The 22,515-nt window shown below is 48.0% G+C and overlaps 1 protein-coding gene across 1 annotated transcript in view; it reads right to left on the bottom strand.

Moving 5' to 3' along the window:
• The window catches only part of POU2F3 (POU class 2 homeobox 3), a 43,797-nt gene extending 21,744 nt beyond the window's left edge, over nucleotides 1-22,053 (bottom strand). The window contains exons 1-4 of the mRNA XM_050910960.1: nucleotides 21,768-22,053; nucleotides 17,290-17,343; nucleotides 16,413-16,481; nucleotides 5,308-5,342 (exon numbers count right to left, since the gene is read on the bottom strand). Of these exons, the coding sequence (XP_050766917.1) occupies nucleotides 5,308-5,342; nucleotides 16,413-16,481; nucleotides 17,290-17,343; nucleotides 21,768-22,053 (444 nt within the window). The remainder of the gene's footprint in view (nucleotides 1-5,307; nucleotides 5,343-16,412; nucleotides 16,482-17,289; nucleotides 17,344-21,767) is intronic.
• Between the last annotated feature and the right edge of the window lie 462 nt (nucleotides 22,054-22,515).

Below are 22,515 nucleotides of genomic sequence, written 5' to 3'. Positions count from 1 at the left end.
AACACATGAGATTAGGGGGAGGTGGGAACACGAAGTGGAATGAAAAACTATGAGAGAGATCCCTGCGGGGGAGGGAAGCCCTGATTGAGCGAAATTAAATCTGCAGGGAGTTTTGCATCCCAGATATTAATAACAAACTACCTAGCAAGTTAGGCCCTTCTTTCCACCTTCAAAAGGATGGAGGGGAGGAAGAACTTGTCTGTGGTTGAGCACAAGACTATGAATCAGAGAATCGGAGTCCGTATCCCAGCTCTGCCAGGGAGCAGGTCCCTGGATTACAATACACCGCAATGTCCACAGGCAACTGTCCTATAAAGCATCCACTGATTTCAGCTGCAATCATGGTGCTCAGCATCTTTGGGAAAAGCCAGGTAGTCAGTCTGTGTCTGCCTCATCTGTAAGACAGGGTTAAACACCTCCCTACCTTCCAGAGGCACCGGGATGCTAAATTCATTAGCAAAGTATCTTCAGACGTGTGGGTGGAAAGTACCAAACAAGGTCAGAGCGTTATAAATGGCACTGAAAAAGAGCCACCAGTGATTTTAGATCTCAGATGCAGTTTGCCCACTTTAATTTCTCATATCTCGTGTCTACAGGACATCAGCTGTGAAGACCTGAGACAACTCTATTACCTCAAAACAACTGTTGAAAACCCCACATAAACCTCAAAAATTAAAGTTCCCTTGTACAATGACTCTGTCAGATATGAACAGGGCAGGGAGATGAGTTAGATAAGGAGGTCCTGAGGGAGGGGGACCCCTTTGGCACCTCTTGCAGAGAGCAGGGCAGTAACACACAGGATCCTTCACTTGGTTTTGGAAGGGAGGAATTTTTTTCAACGGACCCAGTCCCTCACTGCTCTTTTGTGATATACTAGCAGACACACTCAATTGGCCAAAAAAAGTCCACTCAGGTCCTACTGACTGGGAATCTTAAGCAGCTCAATTATTTAAGGCTGACTGACCACTGGAAGAGAGGGATTTTGAAACATGTCCCTTACAGTCACGTGCAACAGTCAAAATGCCAATGCGTACAACCCAATGTGCAAATGTAAGTGTTGAGCTAATGCGCGTATGAAATACAAGGCCACTTCAATTGCATATCTTATTTCCTTATTTTGTTCTGGATGCTTCCCTTTGCATTCTGAAGATCTGTCCTGCCCCAGCAATACATCTCCAAGCTACCTCCTTTTCCCAGGTAAATACATCCTAAGATCCTATTTCTAGGAAGCCTGTTGCAAAGAGATATATATCCTTATTACGTCCCCTGATTGGTGTAAACCAAAGAAAATAAAGTAATAGGAGTAAAGAACCAACAGGAAAATTCAAGCTGTGCTGAGCCCTGGGCTGCTAAAGCACACTAGTGCCTGCTTGTCTGTCTTAAACATTGTAAAGTCGCACGGCAGGATCACTTTTACATTGATACAAATATCAAACCTGTCATTATCATTAAACAAATGACAGCCTGTCTGCAAGGGTTAGCCTTTTGCTGGAATGAAACTGCATGACATATTTGGATACAGAGCACATGCAGATCCTGCTAAGCCTTCCCTGCACTGGTGACACATAACCTTTCAGCTTTATCTCAAGGGAGACATACTCTCTCACAGCACTGGAGTGCAGCTCAGTGCTTGAGAGCATGAAGGGGCTTGGAGAGGACCTCTCATTCCCTCCTCTGGAAGAAGGGGCGATCCGAGCCTTCATTCCTCCCTCGCACTCAGAAACTGCATTGCTTCAAGGACCAATACATGACATGGTCCTACACATCACTTTCCTGATGGAAGAGAAATCCGTGATTCAGCATCTGTGTATTTTCCTCCTTCAGCTGCGGATCGATGCACAGCACTGTGTGCTGCACTGCAACACTCACACCATGCACGCAAGCCCTGTCGTCTCCCAAAACCTTCAGCTCTAGCTCTGTGTGTGTATTCCAGAAGGCAATATTATCTCAGGGGTTAACTCCAGACACAGGGTGAATTACCTGGCTCTCTAGAACAGCTCTCTTCAGAGCCATCTACAAAAACAAACAATGCAGTATTTCCTTAAAGGCTGAACGCTCCGTATACCAATGGGGAAATAAACCAAACAAGACCTGGTAAGACCGCAGCAGCATCACCTGGTGAGGATCACCACATTACAGCGAGGAAAAGTTCTGATTGCAACACTTTCAGTCAGACCTTTACCTGGTCCCACTTGATGCCCTTTCATGGCACGACTCTGAAGCCATGTTTGTCGAGTTACTCAGTTCTGTCCCTGACATGCTCTGGACACGATCCCAAACCATCAAGCAGCAGATGTCCCTATCCAGGTTGCCAGCACTGAAGGTGAAAGTTTATTACTGTCTCTTTGCATTTCCCTTGATATAAACAGGAAACAACCAGCACTAGACTCACTAAATAAAAAGCCAAACCAGATAGGCAAGGCAGGAGATGCTTCTTTTTCCATACACACCCTTTTCCCTCTCATTCACATACAAATTACTGTTGCATCCAGGTGGGAGGAGAGTTTGAAGAGGGGAGGGGGGAAGAAATGTTTGCCAAATAGGTTGAGGGATCAGAAGGCAGCTTTCTCATAAAGCGCATGGCTGACCCACAAACTGCGAGAAAACCTCAAACTCCGCAAGAGTTTCCCTCCTCCCCATTTTCAGGGTGAGAGCAGCCACAGCAGGGAATTGGTAGGCAAGTAAGGGGTCTAACCAGGTCACTCCACCCTTCTCTTCCCGCCTGGAGCATAACATGGGAGGGAAACAGACCTGAAATGTAGGCCATCTACAAAGACTGGGGGAGAGGCTTAAATGATGTGAGATTTATGATCTTCAAAGTGATTAGCGCCCAGCACTCCAAATAAAGTCAAAGAGAGCTCAGCAGCTCTTGCATTCAGTTTGGAGTTGGGTTTCAAACCATACTTCTCTGGCTTCAGTTTGAAAACTTGAATTGCAAGGTAACAAAAAAAAAAAAAAAAGCCACCCAAAACCAACCTCAAACCCCAAACCAAAATTAAAAACCCCACCAACCTCCACCCCTAATGAAAGAGCTCGGCACCTGATTTTACATGAAAACACTTTGATATTTCCATATCTCCCTTCTTCCTTTTTCTCGTTATTTGAAATCTATTTGCTGAATTGAAGATGAATTCACCAGTCGCTGAGGTCAACCTGAAACGTGAGTGTATAACCTGTGTGCATTTGGGCCCATGCTCATTTAAAATAATAACACCAGTAACAATAATGGCCCAAGTCTACACATGGCCTTGAGAGGGCCAAGAGAGGGAGACAAAGAGCCATTTGCACACACCTATGTCCACTCACATGGACTGTTACAACCCCATCCCTGACATCACCGCAAAACCCCTTCTGCAGACATTACCTATGTTCTGGGGAATCACACCAGATTAAAAAAAAGAACACTAAAATGAGCTTGTTCATAGGCTTTTGCTTTTTAAACCTTGATAAGTCCCCAGTCAGGTTTGCTACTCAGTTACACAAAGAGACGTGCTGGCACAAATGAAAGGGATTTTGCAGTACCCCTTCGGTGGAAGGAGAAAAACAGAAGTGCGAAGTGAATGCTACAAAAGACTGTCATAAAACCACAATCTCTTTGGGAGGAGGACATTTCTATCGAGCAGACTCTGGCCCAAATCCTAGTGACTGCAAGGCTGTCTGCCCCCACAACTTTACCAGAATCCGCTCATTCAGTGGCATGCAGAGGACTAGGACCTTAAAGATAATGGCTCAAATCATCAGTGGGTGTAAATCAGCACTGCTTCACCACAGTCAATAACGTTTCCTTGATTAACCTCAGCCCAGCTTCCAGTTCTAACATCTTTGTGGTGTTGCCATAGGAAAAGTTCGCAACATGTAACGCTCTTGTACTTTCATAGCTTATTTCTATCTTGAGGGAATTTTCTTTTATGACTAGTTATAAGCAGATTGGATTCTTCTCTTGGCGTGTAGAAAGCCTGTGCTTTGGGCTCTGCAATCCACAGAGCTGGAGACACAAGACTTTTTGTTTTCAGCTGGGTATTCCAAAAACCTGGAAGATGGCTGAACGTGTTAAGACACCTTTGATAGGAAGTTACGACCCACCCAAAACCAGAGCAGCCAAACCAAACAAACAAACAGCAGCTTGCTGACATCTGTCAGACAAGAGCCACCAAAGCAAGCTTGAAGGACAGAAAAGTCACGTCGAGAAGCTTCAGCTGCCCACCCGCTGCTAGCAGGAAGCCTTTGCAAAGGATTGCAACCCTTGAACTCGGGGAGTGCGTGGTTGGAAGCAGGTAGGTTGCTGTACTGTTAAGAGTGCCAACATTTGCTTCAAATGCTAGTGACTGCCCGTGGAGTTACAGCCCCTTTTGCTTTCCTCGCTCCAGCTCCCCAGCCAGCCCCTGGAGTCCTGCAGCAGATCAGTGGGTTAGTTCTCTAGACCTCCTCTTTTTCTTTACAAGGTCTGAATCCAGCTCCACTGATGGCCACAGGAGTCCTTAGCTCTGGACTCAGAGAGCATTTTCTCATGTGTCTGCACAGATTCAGGATCTATACACTCCAGAGGGCTGTCATCTTCCTCCCCTTGCAATTCTGATGTGAGATTTGGGGATTTCTCAGAGCCACATACGAAATCTCCAGGCACTCAGTGAGACAGGCGTTGCTTTTAGCTGTATGAAGCAGGAGGTTAACAGCAAACACAGCAAAGACAACGGTCCCTCACACATTCATTTGCAATTAGGGCTTGCTTGCCCTGCAAGAAACACTTGCTTTTATCTGCTGTCCCTTTCCCCACTGTCTTGCAAAGAGGAATCTGCCTTTGTAGGCAGGCCTGGTCTTGACCTACGCACTCCAAGACCTCAAACCACCTCATCTTCAGTCCTTGCTGATACTCCTGCGAGTCGGCCCCATGCTCTTAGACTTGCATACCACAGTGCTTTCAGCGCCAGTGTCACAAGCGGTAGAAATGCATGGGGCTTTGGGGCAGGATTTGCACATTTGCCAGTGTAACTGAGGTCCCTTTTGTTTCTAAATGACAAAGGAAAAAATTAAAAAGCCAGAAAAAGCCTCAAGCAAATGGTGATTTAAAGAAACTCTATAATTAACTGAACTTCTATGAAATAGGAAGGCCTGGAAACCAGAAGTTTAATCTGTCATTCTGTTCCACAAGGGGAATTGGGAAGAACTTATGTGGTCTGTTTAATGGTAGCTTCTGACCTAACAGTTTTTATCTCAGCAGTAGCTGCCTGGGACTCAGCAAGATGAGCAATTAAAAAACAGTAATTCAAGAAAGCAGGAGAATACCTGGTAACCCAGGAAGTGTCTTACCTGCCTGTTAAAGTCCAGCCCATTCTGTTCATTTCCTACAATGAAACAAACAGAAAAATATTTCAGTATTCATGACAGTCAGCATTGATGTAAACTTTCCAGAATTTAGAACACACATAACCAAAGACACGCTGCTAGCCCAGCTCAGTTTACTGTAAGGGCAAGGAGAGGACGAGGAAGGTGGAGTCAATGAGAATGCAGCAATGGAAGTCCGAAGGCAGCTTTTGCAACATTTGGTGATATCAGCCTTTGCTGAAGTAAAACAGAAATGCTTCTGGCTGGGAGATACCTGGCCAAGCAGCAAGGGTGGGGGAAAGCTCACTGACTGCAAGGGAGATTCCAGCAGAGGTGAGCTGGAGGACGTTACAAATCTCCAGGGAAATCCAGACCAAGACACTGTACATAAAGCAAGAACTAACTGTGGGAGAGGCTAGCAAACAGGTGGCCACGGCTGTTAACCAGGGATCTTCAGGAACCCGTGTGGCACTGAGTAATTACGGGATATCTAAAGGAACAGAGGGTGCCGTGGGGTTGTGCTCAAGAGGCGTCTCCTTGATTCCAAAAGAGATTGGCAGGCACAGGGGGAAAAATCAGACAGGTTTCAGCCTGAAGGTACCGCACAGGCCCTCACTCATTCCCCTTTGATGATAAACATTCCCCCCCCTCCATCACACCTGCCAAATTCATCAAGAACATCACAGAGGAAAGGTTGTACGTTCCACAGATATGAATGCTTTAAGGGATTCCACGAAGCCTCTTTAGTTGCAAAGGCAACCCCAAGAAACCCCTTCCCTTTGCAATCCATTCCCTAAGTCATTCTCTTCCAGTCCAACTGAGTTTGTGATAAACAGTTTTAAGTCATTCACATCCCACTGGCACAAGCCCCCAGGGCCTCCTCCTCCTCCTCCTGTTTTTTCCAGTATAACATTCCCCATAAAGCATAGCCCATGCCCTGTGATCTGATCAAGCTTCAACACATCATGTTTTTCAGTAGTTCATGGCTCTCTTGCAAAAAGCGGTTAAGAGAGGCTGTGCAGGCAGGAGTGCAAATCCAACTCTCCCACTAACTTGCTTTCTTCAACTGAACAAGCCTCTACCCTAATCTAGCACACAGTTTTTCAGCTTGCACCATACACATAATATTCCCAGGTGAATCAGCATGGTTCTTTGAGATCCTCAGGGGGAGCATGCTTGGTACAATTATTCATAGATGGCAAAATATTTGAGAGTCAACGATAACAATTTCATGGCACCCTGTTCTCTGCTATCTAGAAACAGCTCTGGAGATTTAATCTGCAACATGTTAACAGCATTGACTGTGGAAACTGAGCTGTCTTTGTTGCTCTTGTTAGGCTGAGCTGTAGGTCTTCACTATCAAACAATACCAGAGCACTATTTCACAGCAGAACAAGCTGTTGCCCCCCCGCCCCGCACTCTGAAATCTCCTCTATCTTCTTACCATCTGCAACTCAACCTAGATCCAGCTCTGCACCTTCTTCCCCAGCCTGTCTGTGTTTCTGCTGTGCTAGAGCCTGCCCTCGCTTCCTGTCTTCCTCCCAACCTACTTCTCAAAGCTTTTTCTCTTCCCAATCTCAGGTCTTTATCTTCTTCCATGTAATTCCCTACTCTGCTACAACCTCCAACTTGCCACGCGCTTCCACGCTCCCGTGCCTCTCGCTGTAACCCTCTGCTCCCTGACCACCTCTCTCCAGCTGCTCCCGCCCAAGGAATTTGTTCATTCATTGCGTTCCAGCTCTACGCCCCAAGAGCCAACAACTGCACATATAATGATGGGAATGCTGATAGTGTTAATAAATGATCACAATCAGTATCCACACACCTGAGCAGGACTGTGTGAGGATCTTCAAGGCCTGCAGTTTCTACCTTTGAAACCCACGGGGGGTTGATGCAATCTAAAGGCAGTAGCTAAAGGGAAGAAAGGCAAAGAGGAGAGAAGGAGGAAATAAAGTTCCCAGTTGCTAAAATAGAACAGGAAGGAAAAGGTAATCTTCTGCTTTCTTGGATACAAGAGTTTCGCTCACGTTCAAATGCAGCATGTTGATGAGGCAAGATTCAAAGACCTTGAGGGAAATCCCTAGGTCCCAGTGATGATGGCTCTGAGTCACTATCATACACCCCAAAACTTCAAACTTGAGATGCACAGCTGGAACGGGGTTTCACTCCACATCGCTATCACCAGGCCCAAGTTCTCCAGCATATTCTTTCCTCCTCTTCCAAGCTTCCCATCTCTCGCTTTTTCCTCCCTTCACAAGCACATGCAGCTGACAGACTTCTACCTTTCTTTTTCCCTTCCTCTCCTACAAGGCCAGACACAGCTTCCTCCAAGTCCTACCCTCCGTTCTCTTGCGCGTCCCACTGCAGATCAACAGGGGTGCACCTCAGCCAGGTATTTTGTGACAGTGGAGCATACTGCAAATATGCGTGGAGACTGACATTAACTCAGTTGTAGCTTGGGCGTCTAAGTCTGAGATAACTGCCCCAGGCTGTCTTGGTAGACAGCGAGGAGAAATAGGCACCTCCAGAGGCCATTCATCTGACCTATCTTAGACGCCTATCTTAAGTTGAGATGAATGGCCCTCTGGAGATGACTATTTCTCTTTATTGACTACAAAGGGACCCAGGGGCAACTAGTTCAGACTTAGATGTCCAATAGTGAGATATTTAAAACTGGGCGAGGTGATTTCTACTCCCAGTGGTTATGTAAATGGGAGCTGGATACACAAATCTCTTCAATGTTTCAGCAGGACCAGTGAGTGTTTGTGCACAGATTTATTTGCAAACAAATCTCACCTTTTTCTATTTCAGTAAAAGGTTGTGTTTGAGTAAAATTAAAACGATTCCAGCTGCAAGCCAAGGTTTGGGTGTGATAGGGATAACAACTCTCCTCTTTCAGTTAAATCAGTAACTTTCCTACAAATATTTTAAAAATAGACTCAGTTTCCTCCCAGTTTCTATCAACATCAGGACTCACACTGAAGTAGTCATTTCTCTCCTTAAAGGAACGGGCTGTTCAAACAACGAAGATCTGCACTTAAGATTTAATCTTTTCTAGCTCCAGGAGATAAAAAGAAAGAAAAGTGTAAGTGGCAGCAGATTCTCAGCTGCTGCAAACTGCCAGAACTCCACTAATTTTAATGGAGCTTCACACCAGCCAACAACTTGCCTCTTGCTACACCAGCCAGACACAATGGGATCCAAAGTCTCCAGCGTCTGCTAGACACAGTCCTCCCTTCCTTAAATTGCATCAAACTGGGGAAGCCCTGGGATTTAAATGGAGAAAGATTGCTTTGAGCCCCTTGCACTACGGTTCCTGGGAGCTTCCCCATCAAACAAGCCTTCTTTCCTCTTTTTATGGGTGTTCCGGACAGGGGCAAAAAGGCAGCGATAAGCTCAGCTGGCTCCCCGCAGCACGGCAGACAAGGACTGGGCTGCTCTCCTTGGTTCACCTGGCAGCTGTTTTGCATAGCACTGGCATCAGATCTGGTGCGAGTTTGCCTGGGGAGGTTTCTCTGGGGATGGGAGTAGCAGAACAGTTCCGGACGGCTTCTCCCCACCCGCTGCTGTTCCCCCCACCTGGAACGTGGCGTTTGCTCTGAAAACCAAAGACAAGCGCTCTATCAGAACCGACACGATTCCCACTGGAAGCCGCCGAGCCAGTCCGGCATTTGAGGATAAAAGCGCCGTAATGGGAGAAAAGTAAAATCAAGATTGCAGTGTGTCTTCATCTTCAGAAGGCAAACACATGCAGCAACATGCAGGTGTCACCTACAGGGAGTGACAGCCTCCCATGGCTTTTCACCCAAGGACAAAAACAGGGCTGCAACCAGAAGGCTAACCTTATCCCCCTTCCCACCCAACTACACACTTAATTCACCTCACAGTTTGATCTCAGCTGCACGGAAGGGACAGGGAATTAGAAGGTGATTTCAATCTTTAACAGGTGTTGGGGAACTCCCACAGGGAATCAGTTTTCTACCACGTGCATTTGGGAGGGAAATTCAGAACAGCTGAACAGCGATGGAGGAACAGTGCCAGGCAGACACCAGGCAGGGGATTCAGCTGCCTGGGCTTAGATGTCTAACTTTTAGGTGTCTAATTCTGAGCCAATTGCTCTAGGCTCCCTTTACAGCCATGGAGAGGAAGCAGGCGCTTCCAGAGGGCAATTCATCTCGCCCCCAAGATCGACAGCAGAGAGATGAATCACCTTCTGGAGATACCTATTTTCATCATTGACTATACAAGGAGCCTGGGGTGAGTAGGTCAGACTTCAGCCTCAAAGTATTGAATATCTAAAATTAAGATTAATCTCACCTATCCTGAAGATTTTAGCACTCCAGTTGATAAAGCACAACACCATTAGAGATTGACAAAGCAGGCCAGATGCAGAGTGCCTTTCAATGTACATTTTATAGAAGCTGAGAAATTAACTTGTTCACATTAACTGAGACAAGAATCAAATCTCTCACCTCAAACAACATGTGAAGTTAAAAGATTACCCAAGAGCTGGTAAAGAAAAGAGTGGTGACAATTATTATAACTATAAACAATACTTGACCCACGTGCTGTAAATGAAGCAAAATGCTCACCTGCACTGAGAAGGATGTGGTTCTATTAAGCAAAAAAGATATTCAACATCAAATACACTCCCCAGGATTTCAACTCACTTTGGAGACTCAAGCAAATACCAGCTCATAGTCCTCACACTACTGTTCCCAGCAGTCAGACCAGTGACTTCTCCAGAACTAGCAGGAAAAGCCCTGGGTGGTAGGAGCTCACTTAAATCACCTTCTCTTCATTTTAGTGGCTACCCCTGATTCCCTCCAGCTGTGTCCAGTGGCACTGGGGAGCAGAAACTGAAGCTGAGCAGACACCAGTCAGTTCCCTGGATCCTTATGTGCCCTGCTGGGATGCTTGCTGTTGCCAAGGCTTACCTTAAGAAGTGCTTTTTAAAGGGAGCAGGGGAAAGTGTGAACAGTATGGGGAGTTTTCGAGGCAGCCAGATAGGGCTGCAGTTTTCATGTTAACCGTTTGCTCTAAAGACACAAACAGACCAAACCGGGGCATCGGAGCTTCTCCATGGGAAAGTTAAGACCGGTTAGCAAGAAAAGTGAATCTGTGCTGACTCAGACAGCTACAGACTCCAGGGGAAGCTTTCACTGAAGACTCAAGTGTTTCATTTGGGTGGAAACCCCTGGGTTATAAAAACGCCTTTCCTTTGTCAGCAATGCCTCAAAGAAATCCCATCTTCTAGTCCCACTGCAGCTCTGAGTGCAATATACCCTTCGTGTGGGGCAGGGAGCGGGGGGAAAAAGCAGGACAGCGAGTGTGGGAGACTACGGCAGTTTCCAGAAGGAAACCTGAGGGCAGCAGTTGTTCCCACGGAAAACATTTCACCTGCAGGTGCTGGGAGAGGGCAAGTCTCTTCTCTTAGACCAGAGGCAAGAGGCAGATCAGACCAGCTCTTCCTTTGCCCCTCTAATTCAAGTCAAACCAGCCTTTTGTTCCCCTTTCCCCTCCCCATCCTTTTTTATCCTCTTCCATAATGGGATGTTTAAGAAAAAAAATAAAATAACCCAACCTCAAACCCTAATCACCTTCATTTGAATTTCAAATATCCCCCTTCTGGCCTCCCCCACGCCCCAACTGACTCGGAGCTGGGAATATGGAAATTTCTCCTGCTTGCCTTAAATGTGGCTGTGCTATGAAAATCATCAGCCTTATGCAAATCCTGAGCAGGCCCAATTGCCATAGCAACCAGCTGTTTCCAGCCCTACTGCTGCTGCTTTCATTTATTCGGGACTTGTCCTGGGGCTGTGCATGGCTGCAGGGGGAAGAGACAAGAGAAATCCTGGAGGCTTTGAGGAAAGTTTCACGAGGGAGAGCTAGCCTTGGAGAGCAAAGGCGCAGCCAAGAACTAGGCTCAGTGTGGGGCCGGGGAAGGCCAAGTTTCCTCAAAAGACTTTGGCCTGGCAATCTGTTTCCAGCTTGATCTGAAAAGGTAACAACAAAAGGCAAAAGAAAAAAGCTCAGGCTGTGCAGCCCTTAGCTTGCCTGCTGCATGCAACAAGGAGTGCCCCTGTGCACCAAGCAGCACAGCTTGAGCACCCACCAACTCATCTCACACAAGCCATCGCACTGCTCAGTCTGACATCCCTTGCTTGTGCACATCTCTTTTTGTCTGAGTTAGAAGCTGACACAGAGGTCAGAGCCTCCATACCCTATTCCAGCATGAGCTACCAACTTTAAAAGAGACCCTACCCCAACACCTGCGATTGGAATACAATAAACAGCCTTTCCAGACACCGACAGAGATCAGGGCTTCATTCCGCCCAGAGTTGTACCCACCCTGGGGAGAGCAGCACCTGCATCAAAGAGCTTACACCCTGGCAAAAAGGTGAGAGAAGAGATTGGGACCCCCACTTTGGAGCTGAGGAACAGAGACAGACTTAATTTTGTACAGGGAGTGTGTGGCAGAGAGGCAGACTGAGACAAGGTCTCTGCTTTTCCATCTGCTCTGATATGGATTTAATGCAAAATGCACTGCCATAGAAGCCGGGCTACTGGGAGGAGTTTTGCTTGGGTGGAAGTTTTGGTGTCCAGTTTCAGAGCTGCCCTTGCTTTTTCTCGTCCACTGCCAGGGGACCTTAGGTGTCTTGCAGCAGCAGCAGCAGAGGAAGGTCTCATGCTGTCATCCTTCCACAGGCACAAGCTGGCTGAAGTTGAGGATGCAGGGGGAGGAGAATGACATTCACCGGAGTGTCTCCTCAAAAGGGACACTTTGCAAGACCATAGGAGCAGATGCATCATAGCTCCTTACCACTTTCATTTGGGGGAGGTTTAAAGCAAAGGGTCTTTCTTACCCTCAGAGAGAAGATACCTGCTTTATTGCTTCCTAATGCACTCAGATAGGTTACCCAAGCTGTGAGGGTTAGATGACCCCGCTACCATTGCCACCAGAGTCAGAAGCAGGCCAAGAGCCCAGCTTTCTGGCACCATGTGCCCTCCCCATGAAACCGCACTCCTCTACCTGGCTGCTGCTCTTCCAGATCCCGGACCGGACCCAGCTGGGCAAAGCTGCCGGGTCAGCCAGCCACCACTGTCCCAGGGAGCAATACCAGCTGCTCCCGAGGCAGCGATAATGCTGCAGGGCTGTCCTATATTGCACCCACACGTACACACCCCAGCTCCTCTCCCCATGTGCTGGGATGCCCATCGCGCACCCCGCCCTGGGCTCCTGGCAGGCTGGCCAGTTCCCCGTGTTACAGGGTGGGGAGGGAAGATGTTCGGAGCGCCTGCAGCTATTCAGTTACCGATGGTTGTGTTTGAAGAGCTTCCCTATCGCCCTTTTGTTAAAGCTTTGGCTTCCCCCCCATAGCCTCAACAGATGAAATCAAAGGGAAGTAGCTTTGCTTGGTGTAACCTGTTTTGATCAAGCAGATAAACGGGGAACAAGTGTCTGACACAAACAAACAGACAGACAGAGGCAAGTCCCACCTCAGCATTTTGTTGCATCAGATACAGAGGGCTTAGATAAACCACAAGAAGGGGGAGATCTCTGCCTCTCGGCTTGAAGACCAGGGGCGACACTCTGCAGTGCCAAGCCCCCACAGTTCCCATAAAAAAAATCAACCTAGAACTTGCTGGCATGGCTTTCATCAGTTTAAAAAGATGAAAAGAGCTTACAGCCAAGCATAAAACTCACGCTTGTCATTACCCCCCATGGAGTCAGCGGGATTGCCTGCGAGCCCAGCCACAGCTGCCGCACGCCAAGCGTTAAACCACACTGGCATCACGCAGGAAAGGGTAAAGAGGACCCTCAGACTGGAGACATGACCCAGTGCTCGGACTGGGGCTGACCAACGCGGCTCTTGGGCAACGGAGGAAGGCAGTCCAACACACGGCCCTCACGGGATAACTCATGCCTGTTCCCCTCTTCCCCCTCACACACGTACTGTGATAAAAAAGGCAGAGTTAAAGTAAAGGAAAGCTTAAGATTCACAGGACTGGGCAGGGTAGGTGATATTCCTTAGAACCATAGCTTTTTGTAAAATGGCAAAATTTCACTACAACCAGTAGACATGGGGTGGGTGGAATCAAACGAACATGGGTTTTTGGAGAACATCTTACTAAAAAGCTTTGAAGTGTTTTCTATGAAATTAGTGTGGATGAAAAAGAAAAAAAAGCTTAGCTTTCCTAACCTCCTATGAAAGATGAATAATTTTGACAATTTTCTCAAAAAAGAAAAAGCCCCATGATTATTTTAAACGCTTTCAAATTAAAACAATGCCCCAAATTACCCTTTCTCCCCTCTAAGCCTAGAACTGGCGGAGATATGAAAGGATGAGATTATGCTTCTGCTACTGACACTTCCCATCAGATCTTTAGGCATCAGTTTTAGATCAAGGGCTTGGTTTACAAAAGCATTTTGGCACCCAGCTCCCTCCAGTATTTTTATTTTTTTTTTAATTCTTCTCGGAGCCAGTCTGCATCTTTTGGTGATGAAAAGCCTTTGTAAATATGCACCTAGAAGGATTTCCATTCTTTATAAGATATAATATTGTTAGTTTGGTAACTGCCCTCTTCTTTGGGGGTGACAAGATTCCTAGGCAGCTGTGTGGATTGGTCCAATTCATTACGAAATGGGTCTTCAATTAATGAGTCATTGGAAAACAGATTTTCCCACATGAAGCTAGTAAACAAAACACTAAACTATTAGATGTTGCAGTAAATATTCCTCTAACAATGTGTATAAGGGAAAATAAAAACTTCCAGGGAAGTTCAGTACAAAGAGCTTTGTTGTTTATAAACAGAATAGTCGGAAAGAGGAAAAAAAAAACCCAAACCCAACAAAGATGCGTAGAGGTTTTAGGTAAAGCAACGAGGCAGACCCTCCGTGGGCTTGGCTGGTCGTGACTGCCAGTGGGGCTGATGTGCCAGGTTACACCACCTGAAGTATAACATACACAGCTGAGCAATAGCGTGTGATCCTGCCCTGCCACCCTCTTCTCTGCGAGTCCTGCAAGGGACCAGGCACCCGCAGGAGGGGTTGTGGCTGTTTGCTAGATAGTCCCACAAGAAGCTCCTAACTCAGTGCAGTGTCTCTCATCACAGCCAAGTCTGATGTGGCGATCTCTGAAGATCCTGAACAGATCAACCAGTCACGGGGACTGCATTAGAAAAAAGAATAATTTAAACAGGTTCCTTGTGTCAGTCCGCAGGGAAGTGTCACTCTTTTGCAAATGAAGGCGATTTACTTGTTCTGATTTCCCTGCTTGATTTGAAGGCTCCTAGAGCAGAGCTAATGCTGCTGCAAACATTTTTGTTATTTTAAAACAAATTGACTTCACTTCTCTGCTTTCTTTTCTCAATTACCACTAGAAAGAGGTGCTACAGCTAACACTAATGGCTGTCTGGGAAGCTTAAGCTGAAAAACATATTTTACCCAATCAGCTGTGGTGCCAGCTTCTCACCTATTTAACACTATTGACTACAGCATCAGAGTCTCCCACTACATTTAGTAACAGCCAATACCAAAACCAAATACCGACTCTCAATACAGCCTTCCTTGATCTTGATTCAACTATGGTATCCATCAACTCTGTGTGCCAAGATGCACGAAACATTTCAGGAGACTCTGGTTCCCAATTTAAGGCCCTGTAACAGCTACCAGGGTTTTTTGAAAGAGCTTGGGAAGTTGGGGACACGTGTGTTGCTAGGTGGCTTGGAAACATTTATCTCAAAAAACAGCTTGGGGTCATCTGAAAGCCCTGAGCAGAAACTGACCTGACCAAAGTCAATCAGAGTTCATGGACGTGAATAGAACCAGATTTTATCTCTACCTTAGACTATGTCAAATAACCCAGCTTAATAGATAAGAGCACAGAGGATTTCTAGTCCTCAGTGTAAGGTGTAAATAAAGGGGCAGTTTTAGTCCCATTAAAACATGCCTAGAGTTCTCTGGCTTTACCAAGATCTCATTTTTTCTAAGTTCTCTCAAATGACAGAAGTAAAAGAGAAACAGTAAAATCATTCCACATAAAGTTTTAATCTGCTGTTACACATCGCTCCCACCCCAAGTTTAGGGCTCTTCATTACTCAAAGAAAAATGATTCTTCTACTTTGTCTCTACCAGTTTTGGTTTTAAAAGGTGTTTCTTTCTAAGTCTATAGATGAGCCTCATGGTTTCTAATAATCTTAATTTGTTATACCTAGTGGGTTCTAAAAATATTTCTTATTGCTGTTTATTTGCCTCAAAAGGAATCTGACCATGAGCCTTTGTGAAATTACAGACCCAAGCTCTTGCATTCAAAGCCCACTGCAGGCAGTGGCAATCAGAAGTGATGCCAGAAAATACAAAACTGATTTTTCTGGTGTATATCACACCTTGTGGCAGTACAGAAGTTGGTAGGTAACCTGGCAGAAATCAGTGCTCACACCAGCGCTATCATCTTCAAAGCATCACCCTGTTCTTCAGCTTTCCATATTCAAGGAAAACGGGCTTCTAGCCACAGAGCAGCAAGAGTCTGAGCAGCCATCAGGTGGGAGTAGTGGAGATGAGAAACCCAATCACGCTTCAAGATGAAGAGCAATAATTTTTTGCTGGAACTACCTAGCTGGATTTGATTATTCCCAAAGTCCCTCCCATTTTTCTACATATACGTAGCCAAAAAAGGCTTATTCCCAGGGAGCTGTGTCTAAGGAAATGTTCCTGACACGAACCCTGCGTAAAACGAAGAGCTGTTTGTGCTAAACTGAGTGGACCAAGACTATTTCAATGGCATTATTCCTTTGGCAAGACGTGAGCGTATTTCCATGCTAAAACCGCAGAGGACATTACTGAGATACACACTGATTCACTGCTGTTACGGAAGGATCTTGCATGCTGATCAAGATACAAACGCAACCCTAGCCCAGAGCGCATTCTTGATGAACTCCCAGGCTGACTGGAAGAGCACAACGTAGCAGCAACAGGAGTCAAGCAAAACACGGACAGAAACTTCCAGCACCCGTGCCCCTCTCTTCTTTTCTTTCCCCTCCCTCCTCAGGCTCCCTTGCCTGCCCCCCATGTCCCGGACCCTCCTTACCTGGCTCCACCTGGTCGGATTCGTGCCGAGTATCTGTGGAATCTGCAGCATCACCGCTCATCTTGATCTCTGGAAAAGGAGGCACAACTGATTTTAATAACAGGTCACAGTCCCAGGCAACAGGCACATGTGGCTTCCACTAAACAGCACAAATGAATGTGTAATTATAATAAACCATCAGACTTTCAAATTTCTGATTCCTCAACATACAGTCACTAGAATATTCATCAGCTCCGAGGATGCACTTTCCCTCCTGTTGCTCTCTGGATCCCCCTCATTCCTTTCCCCCTCCCCAATTTGCTGCTGTGTTCTCACCTTCCGCATCATTCCTCTCCCGCACAGAGGAGGAAGGGTTGTTTAACCACCGGGAGCCCTCCCAGCCTCGGTGGCCTCTCCCCCGAGCTTTGTGCAGGCTTCCCAAACCAGCTGGTGTGGCTCTTAGTTTGACACCGTCCTCCACCATACCTGGAGAGGCAGGGGATCCCTCCCAGCTTTCCCCTCCTCTCCCACATCCTTCCCTTGTCCCTTGAGATGGCTCAGCCGGGCCAGTGCTTGGTGCTGTACAAAGCACACGCAGGGAGGACCGGCCTCAGAAAGGCAGACACAGAGCAAGATGCTCTCAGAGAGGGAAGCGAAGTCTCTCTTCTCCTCTCGCTCCCTTGCAAACTCAGCTTGTTTCTCTCAATACATCTGACCCCTATTTGCAAACTATTTACCCTGCTTTCTCCCACATGCACATGCTCACACCCCTCGCAAACTACGAAGAAGCTGCCTTGCTCCAAAGCACTGTCCCCAACTCAGGAGCAAGAGTGCGTTGCCATCGAGCCTCTGCATATTTCCCCCCATCCTTATCAATGCCAATAAATTTGTCATTTACCCTTGAAGTGATGACTGCCACCACACCCGGGGCCACGTTCTCCTTCGGGGACAGCTGAAAGAAAAGGTGGGAACAGTCAACTTTACACTGGATTGCTCATCTCCACCTTAAAAGAGGCAAAGTACACACCAGTGAAAGAAGGAAGAATATCTATTCAAATTCAGATGGACACCCCCTCACGCTCTTCTACCCTTTGCATGGGAATTTTAACTCTTTCCAGGCTAGTTGGGAAAAAGAAGATAATAATATTTTTTTATAAAGAACCAACTGATTTGCATGTGCTTCCTGCAGCCAATCCCGGCCGCAGAAGTCATCCGATTTGCATCGGGTAATAACAACAGTGTGGAAGCTGGGCCAGCGTTTGCTGTGGTTTTGCTGGGGTAGAAAAGGCAGGTGGAAGCCTTCTTAAAGGCATCATGCAAACCTTTTCCTCTTTCCTATATATGCCTTGTATTATTTCCAAACAGCCAAAAGGGTGAGAAGAACCCTATAGGTTTTTACACCTTATTTCCCTCCATTACTCACACTAAAGCAGACAGGCCTCTTTGTTTGTTTGGTCAGGTTTTCTTTTCCCCTATTCGAACTTCCAGTGTGCAAAAGGCAAATTATCTGCTTTTTGGCCAAAACCGAATAGCTTTGTTTAGGTTAAAGTTTGAAGCTTTTTCTTCAACAAACGAATAAAAGAAGAAAAAAAAAAAAGACAAGATTTTATACCAGAGTGCAGAAACTTTCACATACTTCAGAAACTTCCTTTCTTTAAATTGTATTAAGGAGCGTGGGGAAAAAGGAGAGAGAAGAGAGTTGTGGTTGGGTGTTTCTTTTTTCCCTTCAAATAAACCCACTGCAATTAAGACATGAACATTTAGTGGGGCTTCTAAGCATTTCTACTGCAGGAAGAGTAATTATCATCAGCTATAAACATCTTCTTGTCTTGTAATACTGCCAAGGGACCCTAACTTAGGCAAGCTACAAAGCACAAAGTTTTGCTTGCTGCCAAAAAGTACCTTTAAAAAAAAAAGCCAAGTTCTCATAAAATAGAGTAAGAAAAATCAAACACTATGCAGAAGTTTGGTGCTTGCTTTAGTGAGAAAGTCTGCAAGTTTGCAAAAAAAAGTAATGCGGGTTTCATCGTGAGCACACAAATAACAAATGAATGCATGTTAGTGAAAGAAAATCATCTAATCCCCGAGACGAAGGAGCCCCTTATGGGCACAGAGCAAGAGACAGAGCAGTCCAGACAGAGCTGAAGAAGGGAAGACGCAAAAGCAAACCACGAGAAGCTCTCTCCCTCTCACAGGAGTGAGCCCTCAGCCCCTCTGCCATTTATAACCTGGGGTGGGCGGGGAGGAAAGGAGGAATTGCAGCTGCAACTTGATTACATATCACATGCTATCCATCAGTTAAATTCCCTCCTCCTGGAGTCAGGAGATACCAAGATACCCTGTGATTCTCTCATACATAGAGCAGAAGAATTTTATTTTCACAAAGATTCAAATTCCCGTCATAAAAGTACACAAGTTATTACAGTTTAAATATCTTGGGGAGGGAGGGGGGGGCGGGAAACAGGAAGAAAAAGAAAACCCTTTTGATCAAAGCCTACTGATCTGATTGGTTTGGGGCTGGCCAGCTTCTGTATACCTATGGACAGCAGTGCAGCACCAGTCATCCTCCAAGGGATCCTTAAGAACAAGGAGCAGACATACAGAGGAATTACTTTCTAATATGATATAAGTGTAGCCAAGATAAAGGCAACACCTTTTTATTGGCACCTAAGAGTCTTCCACTATAAACAAGGACAGAGTGATGCATCTGGATTTGACACCCCCTCCATCTGAAAAAATATCTCAAGACAAGATAGGCTGTGAGACTTTGAGTCCAACTAAACACAGGCTCCTTCCACACAGCTTTGCCAGGCTGGCAATATAGAGAGAATTAAGCAGGCTACTAAAAAAATCTCTGGGAAAAATAATGCAACTTAGGACTGCCTAACTCCTAACCACAGACCTATTAGGAGCCGCCACTGCGGCCTGGGCCATATTAAAAATGTGCGGCTATACCTCAGCTAGCAAACATACCTAGAGTAGGGGTAGTCTGGTTTGTTCACCCAGACCAAAGAAACTATACCAGTGCAGACACTTCTCTGGGGATATATCTGCATCTATATTTTTGCTGAAACAAATGGTGTCAGCAAATAAAGCTTTCCCAAGCCTTTATTCCTAGTAGTTGTTCAGACATGGGCACTAGGGTAAACCAGCCTGATGACTTTAAAAGGAAAAACGAAAGTCGGTGGTGGGGGCGGGGGGAACTCAGTTTGGCTGAGACCATTACATGGAGCCTATTGAATCTTCTGCGCTTTAGGTGCCCGAGCCCCTCTGGAGGCTGCAGGAAGGTGAAATATCCAAATGCCTGGGGAGGAGGCAGTGGTACATGCCAGGGAACCGTGCTGCTGCAGGGAAACCCCCTTGGCAGGGAGGAGGGCGTGCGGAGCCCGAGCAGCCCACCTTCACCTTGCACGCTGCGTCTTCTCTACACGGCCAGGGAAGAAACAGAGCACACCTCTGCAAGCAGCTTACTGCAAGGCCTTGCTTTTGGGGGACCCCAGGACTGAACACGCTGAACTGCCTTTGCACAAAGCTGAAGAAACACCCTCCCACCAGTGTTGGGCTCTGGCACGTGAAAGTGGTTGGGTCCAGGCTGGTCTCCCTCCCTGCGAAAAGACTGCTTAAAGCTTAGGCCTTTCTGACAGACGGCAGGGTGGGAAGATTTGGAGAATGGAAGTTCAGCGCGCACCCAGCTCTGCGCAGCTCCTGGCCAAATCCACCCTGGGACTGATGCCGCTGGCTTTGACAGAGGGCACAGTATCGATTTTGGGAATCTTCTCATGAAGAAAGAGTCGCCCACAAGCAAAGCAGATGGGTGGATAGGAGCCTGCGGGGGATGCGTCCCCGAGAGACACCACACACAAGCACACCCATCGCAGGTGCTCAGACTAGTCAGGCTCACACGCCGAGCCAAGACCACGAGCCTCATGCCTCCTGCAGCCTCTCCTCACGGCCGGCCGCGCAGCGCCGGGGGCTCCCCAGCTGCCCTCCCTGTGGCTGGCACAGGGAGCCAGCCTGCTCGGCAGGGTGCCAACCAGCCGTGGAAGGGGCTGCCGGCATCCTGGAGCTATGGGGAGGTTGCAACGCAGCCATGGAGCAGAGGCTTTGGCCATCTCTGCCAGCCTGCTGCAGGCTGATACTGTGTTAGGTGATGGCATTCCCGCAGCCTCTGCCTTGCCCTGCAGGTCTGCCTGTGAGCCCACATACAGGCAGGGCCTGCTGAGGGGCTACAAGCACCGGGCATGGACCCCTAGGTCTCCTCCACACAGCAGGACCACCAAACCCCTGAGCTTTCTGCAGCATGCCAATACAAAATGAGGCACAGGGCAATGAGGCAAAGGGAATGAGCCTGGGACAGACTGATGGGTGCATCCGCCCCCTCCCCTCCAAACCTGGAGACAACACGCAGTGCTTTGTGCTGCAGAAAGCACTGGACACAGGTCACTAGCAGGGCATGTAGCTCCGGTACCCCCAACCCCCTGCTGCCTGCCCCTGCCACGGAAGGGGCTGTCAGGATCTGGCCTTCACTGCTGCCACCACTCTGCTCCTACCCCAGCGTCACCCGCAGCTCTGGCATGCCCAGGGACGCAGTCCTTCCCCTCAGACATGGGGGCTTGAGCTGAGGGCAGAAGCTAAACTCACTCTGTTGGGGCGAGCTGAAGCTCAGCACAGCTCCAAGGGATTTGGCAGTGATTGTTCTTGTTCCCCTGCTAATTGCAGAGGGGAGGTCTGCTCAGAGAAGATGTGAGACTACCTAAGCTGTACCTCTGGATCAGACCCCTGGAACGAGCCTCTCTCTGAGTATCCCTGTTCATTCATTCCTCACTCAACCCAGCCTCCTACAGCTCCCTCCTCATTCATTTCTCCCTCCTCATTCATTTCTCCCTCCTTTTCCCTCTTTGTCATTAACTTTTCTCCTTCCAACCTATGTCCCATCTTGCTCTCACTCTCACACACACACAACCCCCTCCACCCTTGCCGCATCCTGCTGCGAATTTATCCCCTCTCACTCCTCCCAGCTTTATCTCAATGACTGGACCCGCAGGTCAGGCACTAAATGCCCGTTTCCAGGTACCCAAGAGACCTCTGCACTCTGCTCCCCAGCCCACGTTGGGGCTGGCAGCCTGAGCGGTGCGCCCACATTGTGGGCATGGCTTGGCAGCCCCCTAAATAGGATCAGCGCAGCATCCATCCCCAGGTAGGAATGTGGGCACTTAACCAGGCACTGGCCGTGATAGCCGACTCCAGTGGTCGAAAAGAGGAGGGAAAGGAAGGAGGAAAGGTCACAGGAATCAGAGCAATCCCATTTCCTGCCCAAGTCCACGGTCTCAGCTACGTGGTGAGCTCCAGCCCGATCCTTCCTCAAGTGCTCTTTACCTGCATGCACAGACTCCAGGTTCACCATCCTGCTGGTGGAGGGAAATCCGCGGTGCGCCCAGCCTCCTGCCGTCAGCCCCAGGTTGCCAGGGGCTGCCAGTTTGCCCTCCCTCCTCTGCCACCCGCTGCCTCTCAAACCGGGCGTGGGTCCGCTCCCGAAGGGACCTAGAGCTCCATTGCCTGTTGCCATGCAGGGCCAGGTGAGCATGCGGCGCCGCGCCACGCCTCGCCCCACCTCCGGCTCCCTCGGGTGCCCTGACACCCAGCAGCCTGGCGCCCTGCCCATGCAAAAGCGCCCATTTGCATATTAGTAACTCGGGAATGGATGAGTCCCTGCAGCGCTACCAGGGCGTGGGGTGGGGTGGGAAGGAGGGAGGAAGGAAGGCGGTTCGCCCGCCCTCAGCTGCGCAGATGCACCCCGCAGCACCTGCCTGCTGGGCTGCAAGCGGGGGGCTTTGCAGGGGCTCCGCCGTCAGCCCCAGATCCGAGTTGGCCCTTCGTGGACAGGCTTTTGGCTCTGCCCCTTGCAAGGCACCGGTAAGAGAGGCCAAGGCATTGAGCCAGGCTGGGCAGCAGCTGCCAGCACCCAGCAGGGACGGTGTCCAAGCTGCGGGAAGAGCCCCTCCAGCAAGCAGCCCTTTCACTTCATTTCTGGCCTCTGATAAACCCTGGGGTCTGCTCAGAGTGAGCCATGAGAGCAGCCTGTGCGGTTGAGTCTTTGCATCCCCTCAGTCTGGGCTAAACCTGA

This window comes from Gymnogyps californianus, chromosome 25 (genome assembly GCF_018139145.2).
Source record: "Gymnogyps californianus isolate 813 chromosome 25, ASM1813914v2, whole genome shotgun sequence".
Classification (NCBI taxonomy): domain Eukaryota; kingdom Metazoa; phylum Chordata; class Aves; order Accipitriformes; family Cathartidae; genus Gymnogyps; species Gymnogyps californianus.
This window is presented reverse-complemented; position numbering and strand designations above follow the sequence as displayed.